The sequence below is a fragment of the Plasmodium knowlesi genome (genome assembly GCF_000006355.2).
Source record: "Plasmodium knowlesi strain H genome assembly, chromosome: 7".
Classification (NCBI taxonomy): domain Eukaryota; phylum Apicomplexa; class Aconoidasida; order Haemosporida; family Plasmodiidae; genus Plasmodium; species Plasmodium knowlesi.
In genome coordinates this window covers 361,363-374,672 of record NC_011908.2, presented here as the reverse complement: position 1 = coordinate 374,672, position 13,310 = coordinate 361,363, and the positions used below count along the sequence as shown (strand labels likewise).

General features: G+C 40.8%; 4 protein-coding genes across 4 annotated transcripts; 3 read left to right on the top strand and 1 right to left on the bottom strand.

The window, feature by feature from the left end:
• Window positions 1-1,457: 1,457 nt before the first annotated feature.
• Window positions 1,458-4,427, top strand: PKNH_0707000 (conserved Plasmodium protein, unknown function; the record flags this gene model as incomplete). Its single annotated transcript, XM_002258327.1, has 5 exons — window positions 1,458-3,349; window positions 3,514-3,609; window positions 3,783-3,879; window positions 4,002-4,159; window positions 4,277-4,427. The coding sequence occupies 5 exons, from the start codon at window positions 1,458-1,460 to the stop codon at window positions 4,425-4,427; spliced, it is 2,394 nt and encodes a 797-aa protein (XP_002258363.1).
• Window positions 4,428-5,480: 1,053 nt separating this feature from the next.
• On the top strand, window positions 5,481-7,863 carry PKNH_0706900 (conserved Plasmodium protein, unknown function; the record flags this gene model as incomplete). The annotated part of the gene is made up of 2 exons (XM_002258326.1): window positions 5,481-5,640; window positions 5,777-7,863. 2 exons carry the CDS (start codon window positions 5,481-5,483, stop codon window positions 7,861-7,863), a joined length of 2,247 nt encoding a protein of 748 aa, XP_002258362.1.
• A 37-nt stretch (window positions 7,864-7,900) lies between these two features.
• On the bottom strand, window positions 7,901-9,687 carry PKNH_0706800 (mitochondrial carrier protein, putative; the record flags this gene model as incomplete). Its single annotated transcript, XM_002258325.1, has 2 exons — window positions 7,901-8,001; window positions 8,211-9,687. 2 exons carry the CDS (start codon window positions 9,685-9,687, stop codon window positions 7,901-7,903), a joined length of 1,578 nt encoding a protein of 525 aa, XP_002258361.1.
• A 1,162-nt stretch (window positions 9,688-10,849) lies between these two features.
• PKNH_0706700 (tRNA pseudouridine synthase, putative) lies at window positions 10,850-12,866 on the top strand (the record flags this gene model as incomplete). The annotated part of the gene is made up of 8 exons (XM_002258324.1): window positions 10,850-10,906; window positions 11,147-11,238; window positions 11,364-11,558; window positions 11,704-11,791; window positions 11,961-12,019; window positions 12,148-12,235; window positions 12,389-12,489; window positions 12,626-12,866. The coding sequence occupies 8 exons, from the start codon at window positions 10,850-10,852 to the stop codon at window positions 12,864-12,866; spliced, it is 921 nt and encodes a 306-aa protein (XP_002258360.1).
• Between the last annotated feature and the right edge of the window lie 444 nt (window positions 12,867-13,310).

Below are 13,310 nucleotides of genomic sequence, written 5' to 3'. Positions count from 1 at the left end.
TCGAACCAAATTAGACAATTATCAGAGCGAAGAGCAAAGCGCAATCCCTATGTGAACAAAAAGTTAAACCATTTAGAGAAACCATAAAGACAATGTGTGCAGGTAAAAATGGGCCTTATGTTTTTTTTTTTTTTTTTTTTTTTTTTTTTTCTTTGCAACATAAGGGGGACGTACAAAAGGATACCAGGAAAAAATCTTGTTCATGCAATTCTGTACAACTTCGCCCTGGAAAATAGCCGAGACGCATTTTCCGCTGTGGCATTTTCTCCATAAAGATCGAACAATTGAGAAGATAGGACACCAACAAATATTTGCACTTTTTTACTCGTTTATTTTATCCCCCCCCCTGTGGTGCACACGGATTTGTTCATTTTCTTCTTCCTTGAGGAACTACGACGGACAGGAAGGGGTGTAAATCACCCATTACGGTGGTTAACCCGAAATACACAAGCCAACATTACAAATGACTCCAAAAGCCCTTTCTATTGCCCTTTTAAATTTGAAAATGTGTAAAAAAAAAAAAAAAAAAAGGTGGAAGTAATACGTAAAAAAATAGGGGAGAGCTGAATGGACGTAAGTGCGACCCTTCCGTATGTCAGAAAACAGGGTGGCACGTGGTAAACGTGTCCATATAATACATATATGTGCAATATTCTCTGCGCTGGATAAGTCACTCAAATTATTTTGCCTCCTTCCATAGTTCACCTCGAATAAGTTTACCCCTCTACAGCTGCTTTCAACATTGCTGTATGTACATGTAAAGAGCCTACATTTTCTTTTCCCTCCCCCCTCGTTTTTTCCCCACCTGTATCGCTAGCTCTGTCATGCAGTTACCACTGCGCTTAAAACGTGGCGCGCCACGCGGGCATACGCTTTAAAGGGGAACATATGAGAACAAATGGGGGATACTTGCACAACCATAGGAATGCGAAAAAAAAAATAAATATAATAAACATGGGTATACTTACACATATTCAAAACATTCCGGCAGAATCAAGAAATTGTATCAAAGTGATGTTTACTGTGTTTTCCCACTAAGGGGGGGTTAAAAAAAAAAAAAATTAATATTACAATACGTTTTGAATATGCAATTTTTTTATATTTACTGTCCTGTATTTGCGTCAAAAAAGGTAGCCATTTTTTTTTTTTTTTTTTTTTTTTTTTTTTTTTTTTTTTGCACAAAAAATTTTGCATGGCATAATACACATATGAATGTTCATTCGTAAGGACGAAAGCCGACAAAGCGAATCAGCCACTTTTCCATAGTGTAAATTCTCAGTTTCGCCTTTCCTCGTGTGAATACTTCGCGCAGGCTTACGTACATGTGTAAGTGTGGCCAGGCGCAGTGGGCAAAATAGCTAGCCAGCTGCGTGGCCGCCTAGCGAATAGTCGTCAGGTGTTTACATCCCAACGGAGCATCTTCCAACGGGACCCCCCGCACCTCCTTTCTGAGTAACATGCCCAAGCTATCCTATTTAATACGAAAATGCAAAGGCAAGGATGGAGAAAAAATCAGCGAGCAGGAGGAAGTAGACGCATTCAGCATCCTAAACGAAGATAGCTGTTATTCGTCGGACCACGTGGACATGGATAGTCACGTCGAAGAGGGATGGGCAGATGCCATCTTGGCGGATAACAAAAAAAATAAACACCGGCAAGGGAGTAAGTCCAGTGGAACCAATGGGAGTAGTGCCCATCAATTATCACGTGATCCAGACGGAAGCTCAAAGGAGGGGTGTAAAAGTGGAAAGGAAGAAACGTACAACGAAAAAGTAACTAGCAGCTCGGGGGAGGAAATCCTGGATAACATTGTGCTCTCCAAAAGGGCGCACATATTCCACAGCCTCAAAATATTATATCCCAAGGGGGAGGAGAAAGGTGAAACTGAGGGTGGAGAGACGGGTACGAAGGGTAAAGACGACGAAATGATACAACTGAATGAAGGGCTCCAGAACACAGATGGTAACCTCCCCCCCGGTGAGGGTTGCCAAAAACAAAGTAGCAAACTTAGGAACCCACTCAAGAACACATACAAAAATTTCACGGTGTACGAAAATAAAGTAAAACAAATGGAAAAAAAAAAAAAAAAAAAAAATGAAAAGTATGATATATTATATGCAAAGTGTAGGTTGTCTTCATATATTGACACTCTACAAAAACATCAACACGTCTCGGAGCTGTACAACGACATCCTGGAAAGCATTAACCATTTAAACAAGCTAAATGTAAGAGAGGCTTACCATCACTTGAGAGATGTGTACGTGAAAAAATACTCCACACAGAAAGAGATCCAGAAAAAAAAATTCTTCGAAAATCAGTTTGTTAGCGAAATATTATATAGATACAAAATTATGAATAAAATAGAACTCATATTTAATATGTACGTTAAAGACACATGGAATGATTTTTTCAATTATTCTGTTATTTCAAAAAAAGTTTACAAAAATTTTATTTTTGATTATCTCATTGATCTGGTGGATGTGAATGGAATGTTATGTTTTTCCAGATACACCAATTGGACAAGTGGAAGCAGTGACGACATTTCAGCCTCCCTCACGGTGCAGTCCTCCGAGGAGTTTGTCAGCGAAGCGGAAGGGGAAGAAGACCTGAAGGATGCGAAAGACGTGGCGCGAGGAGGGAAGCCCCTTGAGAGGTGTCCTGAGAAAAGCCTATCCGAAGGAAGCGACGGTGAAGAAGAATACAAGCGCTGCGAAAAACGCTTTTCTAATACACGTGATAACCGCCGTGGTAGGCGCGCGCGGAAACGGGAGAGCAAGAGAAAGAACTCAGCGTCCAGATACATAGACAACAAATACATCGATTACGGACACTTCCATTTGGCCTATGATGATGAGGAAGATAACGAAGTGTTCTATTTCGTGACGAAAAAGGAATTCAACTCGTTCAAGAGGATATATTCGAGGAAATTGGGCGAGGGACTTTTGAGAGCGGAGGGGCAAGAGGAGGAAGACGACGAGGAGGATACTCCCTCTGCGGAGGAAGCAAGCTCGGATCAGTTCCAAACGGCTGAAGAGAGCGAAGAGGATATTGGAAAGACAAGTGACTCAAAGAGTGAACCGAAGGGCGGATCGAGGAGGAGAACAAATCGACAGTCTACACACAAAGAGAAAGTGAAGAAGTTTGCAAACGAAAGTATGACGAAACGTGAGGATGTTAACATGGAGTCCACAAACAGCAGGATTGAAGAAAGAGAAAGAAGTGACTTGAACACGTTCATTTATTTTTACGTGAATTTGCTGATACCCTCCAATTTCGTCTACGTCATTGCCGCCATGATTGAGAGTAACCTGTTCAAATCGTGGATTCCCTTCTACTCCTTCCCTTTCAAGTAGGTTACGCATTTATGGGGGTAGTTAATTATGCATGTAATTCACTTTCGCGTGGAAGAACCCCCCCCTCCCTCCTCTTGGCCATTTTGCCATCACGTAGTAGTGCACAATTTTTTTCTTCTATATGCTGCACTTCCTATTTAATTGCCTACCCGACGTGCAGATTCGGCATCAGCGAATGCAAAACATTGAAGCAACGAGGAATGCTGGACAAAATTGTTTACACAAAAATTGCCATGCCGTGGTTAATCAAGGACAGGTAGGAAACCCCCACACACACACACACAACCAACAACTTTCCCACGGTCTAGCAACATTTGAAAAGTGGTCGAACACGCCTTGCTTTGCTATGCTACGCTGTAAGGAGCTATTTCGTTTCCTTTATATTTTTCCTTTTAAAAAATGGCTAACTCTTCTTGTCGGCCCACGCAGATGCTTACTGATGGACGTATGGATATGCGAAGACCTCAAATTTTCGAAAGGCATCTTTTTATATGCCTCAAATATTCCGAAGAATTCTGAAAATATGGTATTTCGAAATGTGTGCAAAGTGTCATGGCAGAAAAAAAAAAAAAAAAAAAAAAAAAAAAAAAAAATTACGTGAGAGTATGTACACCTTCCTCCCCCCTTCTTACACTTCCACTTTTTCAGACGAACCTGGATTTGGATACAGACAGCTGCATGGAAATTGACATGGCGATCCACGCGTTTATTGCACCCAGGACTTTTGACGAGACCGTCGTCAAGTGCTACGTCGAAATATCACCCAACATTAATGTGAACGAGTTTTTTATTTCGTTCTTGACAAAGTAAGCAGTGTGGATGTACTGGCTGTGAGAGCATTTCCCTAGAGCGAAAGCATATAACACCGCGTCAACGTTCGCTTCAACACTCCACACCACATCTGTTTTCACCACACACTGCAGGGTTTTCATCAAGAGCTGTATATCCCACTTTGTGAACGCGTGTAGAAATTTCCAATTCAATGAAGTGTACAAGAGTGAACTGCGTAAGAGCAACTTATTTTACGATCGATTGCGGAAAGCAGCAGAGGAGTGTAATATATATGAAACATGAAAGAGGGAAGAACTCTTTGTGCAATTTTCAAATGATGAAAATTCCTCCTCGTGGAAAATCTATACCAACAATATGGTTACCATTCATGCCTATCGATTTGCTAATGGGGATGCCAATTTATGTTTCCCTATGCCATTACATGGTGGAATTTTTTTCTTCTCCCCCTCCACGTTTTGCAAAAAAAAAAAAAAAAAAAAAAAAAAAAGAGGACCCTTTTAAAGGTGCCTTTTATGAGTACCCCCGTTGCATGCATTCCAACGTCGTGTAGATCATTTATCTCCACAGCAGTGTGCTACAAATAAGGATGGCTTGAAATTCTAGCCGTTTTACGACCGCGTTTTTTTTTTTACGTAAATGTTCAGATGAACGTACGTATGTTATGTATGTATATTTATACATTTCCCTGCCGCATCCATTTGATAATTCACGGTTTCTTGTTCACGTGAAGCGATTGCGCAGATAAATTCGTGTAATGCGAATATTTGCATAAAAGGCTGAAGGATTCTCGTTCCAACGTTTTAAATTTTGTATGCACGCGTGCCCGTAACAAGAACTCGTTATGTAGCATCCAATGCGCATGCACCGCCGACAAGTTAGTTTTAAAAATGAAAAATTAAGCTGACCGAACGTTGCAGCATCAAGGAGGAATAACCTCCACATGGCGTTAGGCGTACCGTGTTGGGGAATACTTATTCATGTGAAAAGGCATAAGGGTGAATAATTTGAAGAAAATTATTTGTGTATATTTTCCACCCATATGTCGTTAAGGATGCAGAGGACTACACACAAAATTTGTTCTCCATTTAAGAGGAATATACCGTGATTTTTAAACACGTCAGAATTTGCCACATTGGACACAATGCGTATGCAGACATATATCGATACAGACTCATAAACGTTTTACCCCCACATACTTCATGTAAGGGAAAATGTTTTCGCGCATGCCTGTGCAGGATGACGTGCTCTGGTCGTAAGGAGCTTTACTTTACTGGCGACACAATATTCGTGGGTTGCCACTTCTGAGGATTGTTGCCCCCCCCCCAACGGGAGAACATGTTTAAGGTGGCCCCGTACGTTCCGTACATATACAAATGCTCAAGTGGAAGAAATTTCTTCAAATTTTACAACCAAATAAAGACAAAGGGGTACTCCGATTTGCTTAATTTTGCTAAAGGGCTGTACCTCTTCTTGTGTAGGAATTGCCACAAAAATGGTGAGATGGAGAAAGGGGAAAAAATGGAGCACACAGGTGTAGCTAGCTAATTTTGTAAAAATTATATATATATATATATATATATATATATATTTTTTTTTTTTTTTTTTTTTTTTTTTTTTTTTGCATTTTTTAGATGACCTGTTCATACATTTCTCGAAACAATTGTTCAGAGACATTCATGGGGAGAATTTCGCAGAGAGGAACAAGAAAGACCTGTGCTTGTTAATGCTATTGTATATGAAATGCAGAAAAAGGAGTAAATCGTTTGTACTGGGGAAGGACATAATTAAACACATAAGTTGCGCAATCGAAGATAATTTGGATCACTTCGATGAAGATGATTTGTCCACCGTTCTGACCTTCCTAAACTGCACAGCGAATAACAAGTTGTACTCATCCCGCGGTATAGTAAAAAATGACGTAAGCACCAGAATTACAAGACAGATTATTCAGCGAAGTGATAATTATTTGCACAATTTCAGACAGACAAAAAATCTGTGTATACTGTACAGTTATTTATGTAGAGAAAACATAAGCGTCAAATTACACAATAACATTTTGGGGCGAATTTTTAGCGATGTAGATCTCTGCGGGGACACCGATTTGACCAACATTGTTTTTAACTTTTACTACATTAACAGCGTTTTTTTTAAAAAATTTTTAAGCAAAATAGGGGAAGTAGTAGGCCATACGCAAAATGGTTCGCCCTGTACCAGCGATATAGGGAAGCTAGGCGATAACAGGAATGAAACGTGCAGGAGTGAGGAAGTCATAGCGTTGACGAAGCAATGGGGTGAGGAGTTATCCTCGCAGGAGGAACATTTTGGAGATGGCACTTTCCGTAGTGATGGGGTTGCACGTCATTCGAACCCTGTTTATAAATGTGACATGTTAGGAAATAGAGAGGGGGAGAGCCATTTTTCAGGAGAAAAAACCACCCACTATGTAACGTACGGCAATATATTTAACATGTACAGCTGCAGTGTGTTCCTTCATGGATACCTAAATCATTATAACAACCTTTTCTTAAAAAGGAGCATAGTAAAATTGATAGACCGATGTAACTTCATAGATAATATATGGAAAAACTGCAGACTGATGCATGTTTTTTACTACACACTTGCGTATTATATGAACACAGGGGTGAGTCTCGAAATTAACAGCGACAGCGTGAAGCGCATCCTAAGAAAGGGATACAGTGATGAGGAAGGTTCCCACAAAGTGAAGGAGGTAAAATTGTACAGCAACATCTTTTGCGAGGATAACATAAAACTGTTGATGTATGTATACCAGGGTGGAGTGCGCTACTACGGGCGTTACTTCGACGCGTGCAGAGCGTTTCTAGATAAATACATACTAAATTTGCTTCAAGAGGAGGTTTCCAAAGATGAATCCACAGGAAAAAACACAACGAAAGGAACAACAAGAGTAGAGGACGAACATATTTACCTATTGCTGAGTGTTTTAAACCAAATGAATGTGCAAAATAAGGCAACATTCGATCTACTAATAAGGAATTTTAAGCTAAATGGGAGGAGCTACTCCCTTAAGACAAGTCTCCTGATGCTGCAATTTTGCCATTCCCATGGGGGGCATAATCCATACCGTGACATTTATACACACATAGGCAGAACCCTCGATTCCCTGATCAGCTTCGATAATGCCATTTTACCAAATAATTTTGGAGTTTTATTTTTTCCCCCCTTTTTGGTGAAGGAAGAAATACATAGAATGTACCTCTCTGTGTTTGTGAGAAGCGCCAAATGGTATTTACAAAGAAAGGAAAAAGCACAAACGTATAGGTTAACTGATGAGCTGCTATACTTTGCCTTAAGTTACAACATACTATGGAGAGACACTAATACACATGGAGATAATTTTTTAAAATATTTTAATTTAAAAGAATTAAAAAGGATTTATGAATTTATTCACGAATTTGAAAAAATAACAAAAAAAAATTCCTTCAAATTAAAGAAAAGGGAGACAAAAAAAAAAAAAAGAATTAACAGATTCTATTTTTACCTTGAAAAGGTACACACACACAGTCTTTCGAATTATGTTGAGATATGCCATCAGCAGAGTAGAAGTGCTTCTTTAAATTTTTTGAATTTTTTTGGCGTCTTTAAGGAATGCTCCCACGTGTATGTGGGCTATGACTCCAAGTACCTTTCCCCATCCGTGGCCCCTCAGATTGTGATGTACTACAGACCGACCATGTGATATTTTTTAGAAGAGGACACCCGAACCTGCCTCTTCGCTACAACTTCACTCCTGCCTGCAACTTCCGCATGGCGTACTCGTATGCGAACCACGTGATCGACGTGGCGGGTATGGTCCTCAGGAGGTTCACGTAGATGCCTACGGGTGGGAGGGGGGAGGATGATGAAGCGGAGGCAACGCAAAGGCGGTGCTAAAATTACGCCACGGCGACACTACGATGATCACTACGATGATCGCCACGATGATCGCCACGATGCAATTTGTCATGTAGGGGGTGGGTGCGGGGGGCGTGGAAGGAGCATGTCCGTTGCCCCGTTCCCCCCTTGCCCTATCCCTGCTGACCCTACCTCGATAGAGGGACTTGAACCCATAAACCCTGATATTGTACAGAATAAAGCTACACGACTTGATGTGTTTCCTCTCGTTATTCAAATAATTTGTAGTGATCTCATTGTTCAGAGTTTGCATGCGGGTTCGCAAAACGAGAAAGGGGTAGCTAACAATTTGTGCGATGAAGGAACTTGTGATACCAAAAAATAGGAAGGACAGACAATTGACGTTTTTTACTCGATAGTTACAATAGGCGCATTCTGACTTGTTCAGGTGACTTTCCCTTTGGTGCGCATAAGTTGGATTATTCCAGTGGGTGGATTTGTTCCTCAAATAGGACAACACGTTTAGTAGGTTGTACGAGAGGAAGGTTTCTCTTCCACCGCAGCTGTTGCTACTGATGTTGTTGTCGTCAGTTAGGTGGTTTGTTGTTGTGTTCGTTATTGTGGTTGTTGTGTTGTTGTGGTTGTGGTTGTTATCGTTGCTATTGGTGATGTGTGTCTTTTGAGACACATATTTATTCGCGTCTCGTGCCTCCGTTGCGTTTTCATCCCCCGAGTTGTAACCACTTCGCATGCAGTACGTGGAGTGAATATAATCCTTGTAGAGTGTAAAAAAAAGGTATTTCAAATAATCGTATATGCTCATATTGCACCCCGAAAAGAGGATGACTCCATAGATGTGCATGGAGAGTCCATTGTAGAAATTCCTGAATTGTTCATTCTTATAAATGTTGTAAAAACACTTGACAATTCCGTTGTGGTCATTTTTGTTAGAAACGATTAATCTCGTTTTTACAATTTCGAGGGGGTAAATGAAAAGGGCTGCTATCACCCCGCTGGAGCTTCCAATGATGAAGCGAATGAAGAACGGAATGTCCAGGTTTTCTTGATCCTTTGCATAATTATACTTGCCTTCTCTCCCCCCCTCTGTCTCATTAGCGCCATCACCTCTGTAGTAGTTGTATACGTTAACCTTTAAAAATTCATACGAGTACATTTTTATGGACAGCTCCGGAATTATCTTTACGATATTCACACAATTACCTCTGAAGAATCCACACACCATTCCATCCTTTTTTATTATTTCGAAAATTTTATAAATAGGCAAATTATTCGTTACCTGCATTATGTACTTTACCCTGTCCAGTGGGGCTGTAACGGTCCTGGACATTATTCCAGCAAACGTGGAACTCAAAATACTATTTATGGCGCCCTCCTTATCTATAAATATGTTGTACTTTGATGTGGTATCATTTCTACTAGCGTTGGAGTTACTAATGTGTGTGTCTTCCACATTTTCTTGCACTTCATTTTCACCTTTGGAGGTATTTCCCTTCCTTAGGGCCCTATTCCCCAAGGAGGTTGTGCTATGTGGGTTCTTTTCTCTTACCAACCCACTCTGTGAGGAGGGATAATTTGTGAGCTCTGCATCATTTTTGGAGTCAGTCATTTGGTTTTCCTTTTCTTGGGTGGTCTTTTCCTTCTTCCCCATGGAGTGCAAGCTCTTTTGTTTATCTCTTCTTCTATAAAGCTTTTTCCTTCACGGGATTCATGTTCAAAAATGTTTTGGCAATCTCTCTGCGATCATTTGGTTGGTTCCGTTTCGCGCAATTTTATGATTTTGTCGCGTTGCCGTTTTGTTGCTTCTTTTGTTGTTACTCTTTTCTTTCGTTTTCTTAAATGTTTGGATAGGGGAAACTGCTTTACTCATGGGCGTTGCGCAGGTGAAGTTAGGAGGGAGAAGCCTAAGGCCTACATGGGCAAACGCAGACGGGCAATTGTATTGCATATACCCATATGTTACATGCAACTGCGTTCTGTGGTGGGAATTTCAGGCAAACGCGCATAAAGGCATATGCTATGCTCCGCATACTACGCTATGCCACGTTGTGCTATGCTATGTTGCTCTGCAAGTTGTATTCTGCATTTGTTCACGCGTTTATTATTTTATTTATTTTTTTTTTTCACGAATTGACTTATGCTTTATTTTTCCTTTCGGGGATTCTCGCGTTGTTTCTGTGATTTAGTCATTCGCTCGGTTGGTAGTCGTTTTCATTTTTTTTTTTTTTTTTTTTTTTTTTTTTTTACAAAGGTGGAAAAATGTAAAGGGTAGATGCTTAATGTCGCGCCGTTTGTGCGCGTGCGCTGGCACACTATTAGAGGGGCAATAAATATAAGGGAATGACCGGTGGCCTACCCTAGCCTTACTTTTAATAGTTTGTAGCGGGGCGTTGGAATGCCTCATCAAAATGGAACATCCATGTAGTATATTGAAGCGGGGCGTTCACGATATAACCGCTTTCAAAGAGTCAACGGTGCTTCCTCTGTATAGCGCGAGGGAAGAAAAAGAGTAATTTTCTCCAACGGTTGGCAACACAGGCATATTGACTCCCAAGGGGAACTCTCTCCCTAATTAGGTGGAAGCCTAATTGGCATTATTTGTCGTGGCATCTAAGAAGGATTACCACTTTGCTACAGATTGATACAAAGGTTTATACACAGGTTGATACACAGATTGATACACAGATAGATACACAGATTGATACATAGATCGATACACAGATTGATACACAGATCGATACACAGATTGATACAGAGATGGATACACAGATGGCTTAGATAAAATCCAAACGCTTCACGTCAATGTTGTAACCATGGAAGAAACGCACAAATTCATAATTTTTTTTTCGTATGTCGGGATGGGGTTCAACGTATGAAGCTTCGCTTCGTTCGCGCAAAAAGTGTGAACTGCGCGCACATGTACGAATATAATTTGTTCGTCCCATTATGTAGCTGGAGTGGCCACGTATCTGTTGTGTTAGTTCGTCCACTCGTTCAGTTCCCTGTCCACTCTACTAACCATTTGTTCATTGACGGGGGTGGACAGAAAAAGCGTTAAAGTAACGACCTTCTCCGTAGACACCTTTTATACACTCGTCCTGAAAATGCAGGGATCCGCGTACCAAAAGGACAACCCCAACACTGTGGAGAACAGGCTGATGGACTGCTTGCACGACATGAACTTGATCTCAGGCGTGGATCAGTACGATTAGCGTTTCCCCTCTTTGGGTGTATGTGGATACATTACTTGCATTTGTATAAGTGCGTTATTTTTTTTTTTTTCGAGGTAGGTACACATTTTCCCCCCTTTTTCGCTCCACGCTGTAGGCCATTTTCCAGAGTCTCCAGAACGGACAAAGGCGTATCCGCGCGTATGAACGCCCTGACCATACGCCTGAAAATTCGGCACCCCCACATGACCCTACAAGATATACAAAGAGTTTACGTAAAGGAGATCAATAAAAAGTTGAAAAACATGCAGGTCATCGACATTCGCAGTGTTCCCAATTTTTTTGACGCACGGTAGGAAAAATATATATTTATATAGCAAGGGAGTTACATGGGGGAGAGTCTTGCCTCCTCTGAGAGGGCCCTTACCCCTCACAACACTTCGTAACATATATAATCTGCTCCAAGGAACAATTCCCGTATACCCCCTCCGCTGTAGACTAAATTGCATACATAGGACATACTTATATTTCTTCATTGACAAAAATTACAATTTTGATCGAATCAAGCAGGGCTGCAAGTTATTTGTACGGAACGAAAAAAGAAAAATACTATATATATATATATATATATATATATATATATATAACCATATCCGTATGTGTACACACCCATGTGAACACTTCACCTTGCTGTTCATATTTTTTTTTTTTTTTTTTTTTTTTTTTTTTTTTTTTTTTTTTCGTTCCTCTTCAGGTAGGAGAACACGATTTTTCTAATTTTTGCAAGAAGAGGAAAAACAGCACATGCTTTAGGTGAGAGAGTTCGACGGGGCGGTGTGTTTTTTTTTTTTTTTTTTCCGCGATGTCCCATAGGTTTCGCCGCGGACTTGCCGTTGTTCTTCAATTGTACCTGTCGTTTGTACACTCCGTCTGCCGCTCAGAAGGACCATCCTGAAGTTTGAGGTCAGGCGCATGGACAAAAATTTCCACTACTTCAAAATAAAGGGAACGTCATTTCTGTACAACCAGGTGCAGCCTTCGAAGCGATTCCAATTGATCTGATGTGACACAAAGAGGGGCGTGTATGTATATGCGTATGGATATATACACAACTGTGTATGTTTGCATCTGATTAATTACTTCTCCTCCCCCATTGGTCAAAATATTTCTCCACTGCACCAGATTAGACACATGGTCGCCGCCCTTTTCCAAGTGGGCACAGGGAACCTAGCACTGGGTGACCTAGCCAACATGCTGAACAACCACCCGTCTAGCAAAAAGAAGTAAAAAAAAAAATATATTACTCTAACAATTTGGTTAACTTGTGTTCCTTTTCCACATTTCCTCCTCTTGCACATGCATAAAGTATCCACATATATGTATACCATCTCATTTTTCACCACCTCGCTTTCTTTACAGCTTCCAGATAGCCAATGAAGATGGGCTGCTGTTGTACTCCTTCAAATTTAACGACCTTAACTTTCACGTGAACGTTGACAACCGCGTGTTTTCACACCTGATGGAGAAGTACATACAGAGCGCGGTACTTTTGGTTTCTCTCTGCTACCCTCGTAAGGTTAAGCAACAAAATCACAGCTTCTTTGAAGACATCGTCGATGGAAGTGACAATGACGAGGGTCATGAGAACTCTCATCCTTAATTCGTTCCACCCAAAAGCAGCCCTGCGTCTGTACGTGGGACATCGTTCCCATCCTCTGCGCGTTCATTTTTAAGTTCGTTTTTTTAAATGCTTATTTTGATTGACCGCGCCAGATTTGTTGGAGGGGTTTTCCACTAGGAGTCCCCTCCCCCCTTATCACGCGAGGTCATACTCTTTGGGGGGGAAATCCCGAAGGCTGACGCAGCTGTATTATTGTGATTTGGACTGCGTGGCGCTACCTCCTTTTAACTTTTTTTTTTTTTTTTTTTTTTTTTTTTTTTTTTGCACCTTCAAAACGACGTGGCTATCCCCCGTGTGGAGAGATTTCCCCGAAATATGTTCGTAACCATTAAACCACATGGGCAATTGAACGGAAGAGCTAGAAAATTAATTTCCTCAGGTTTTTTGTCATGTGGAAAAAATAGCTGTAGCTATTTTTTTAAA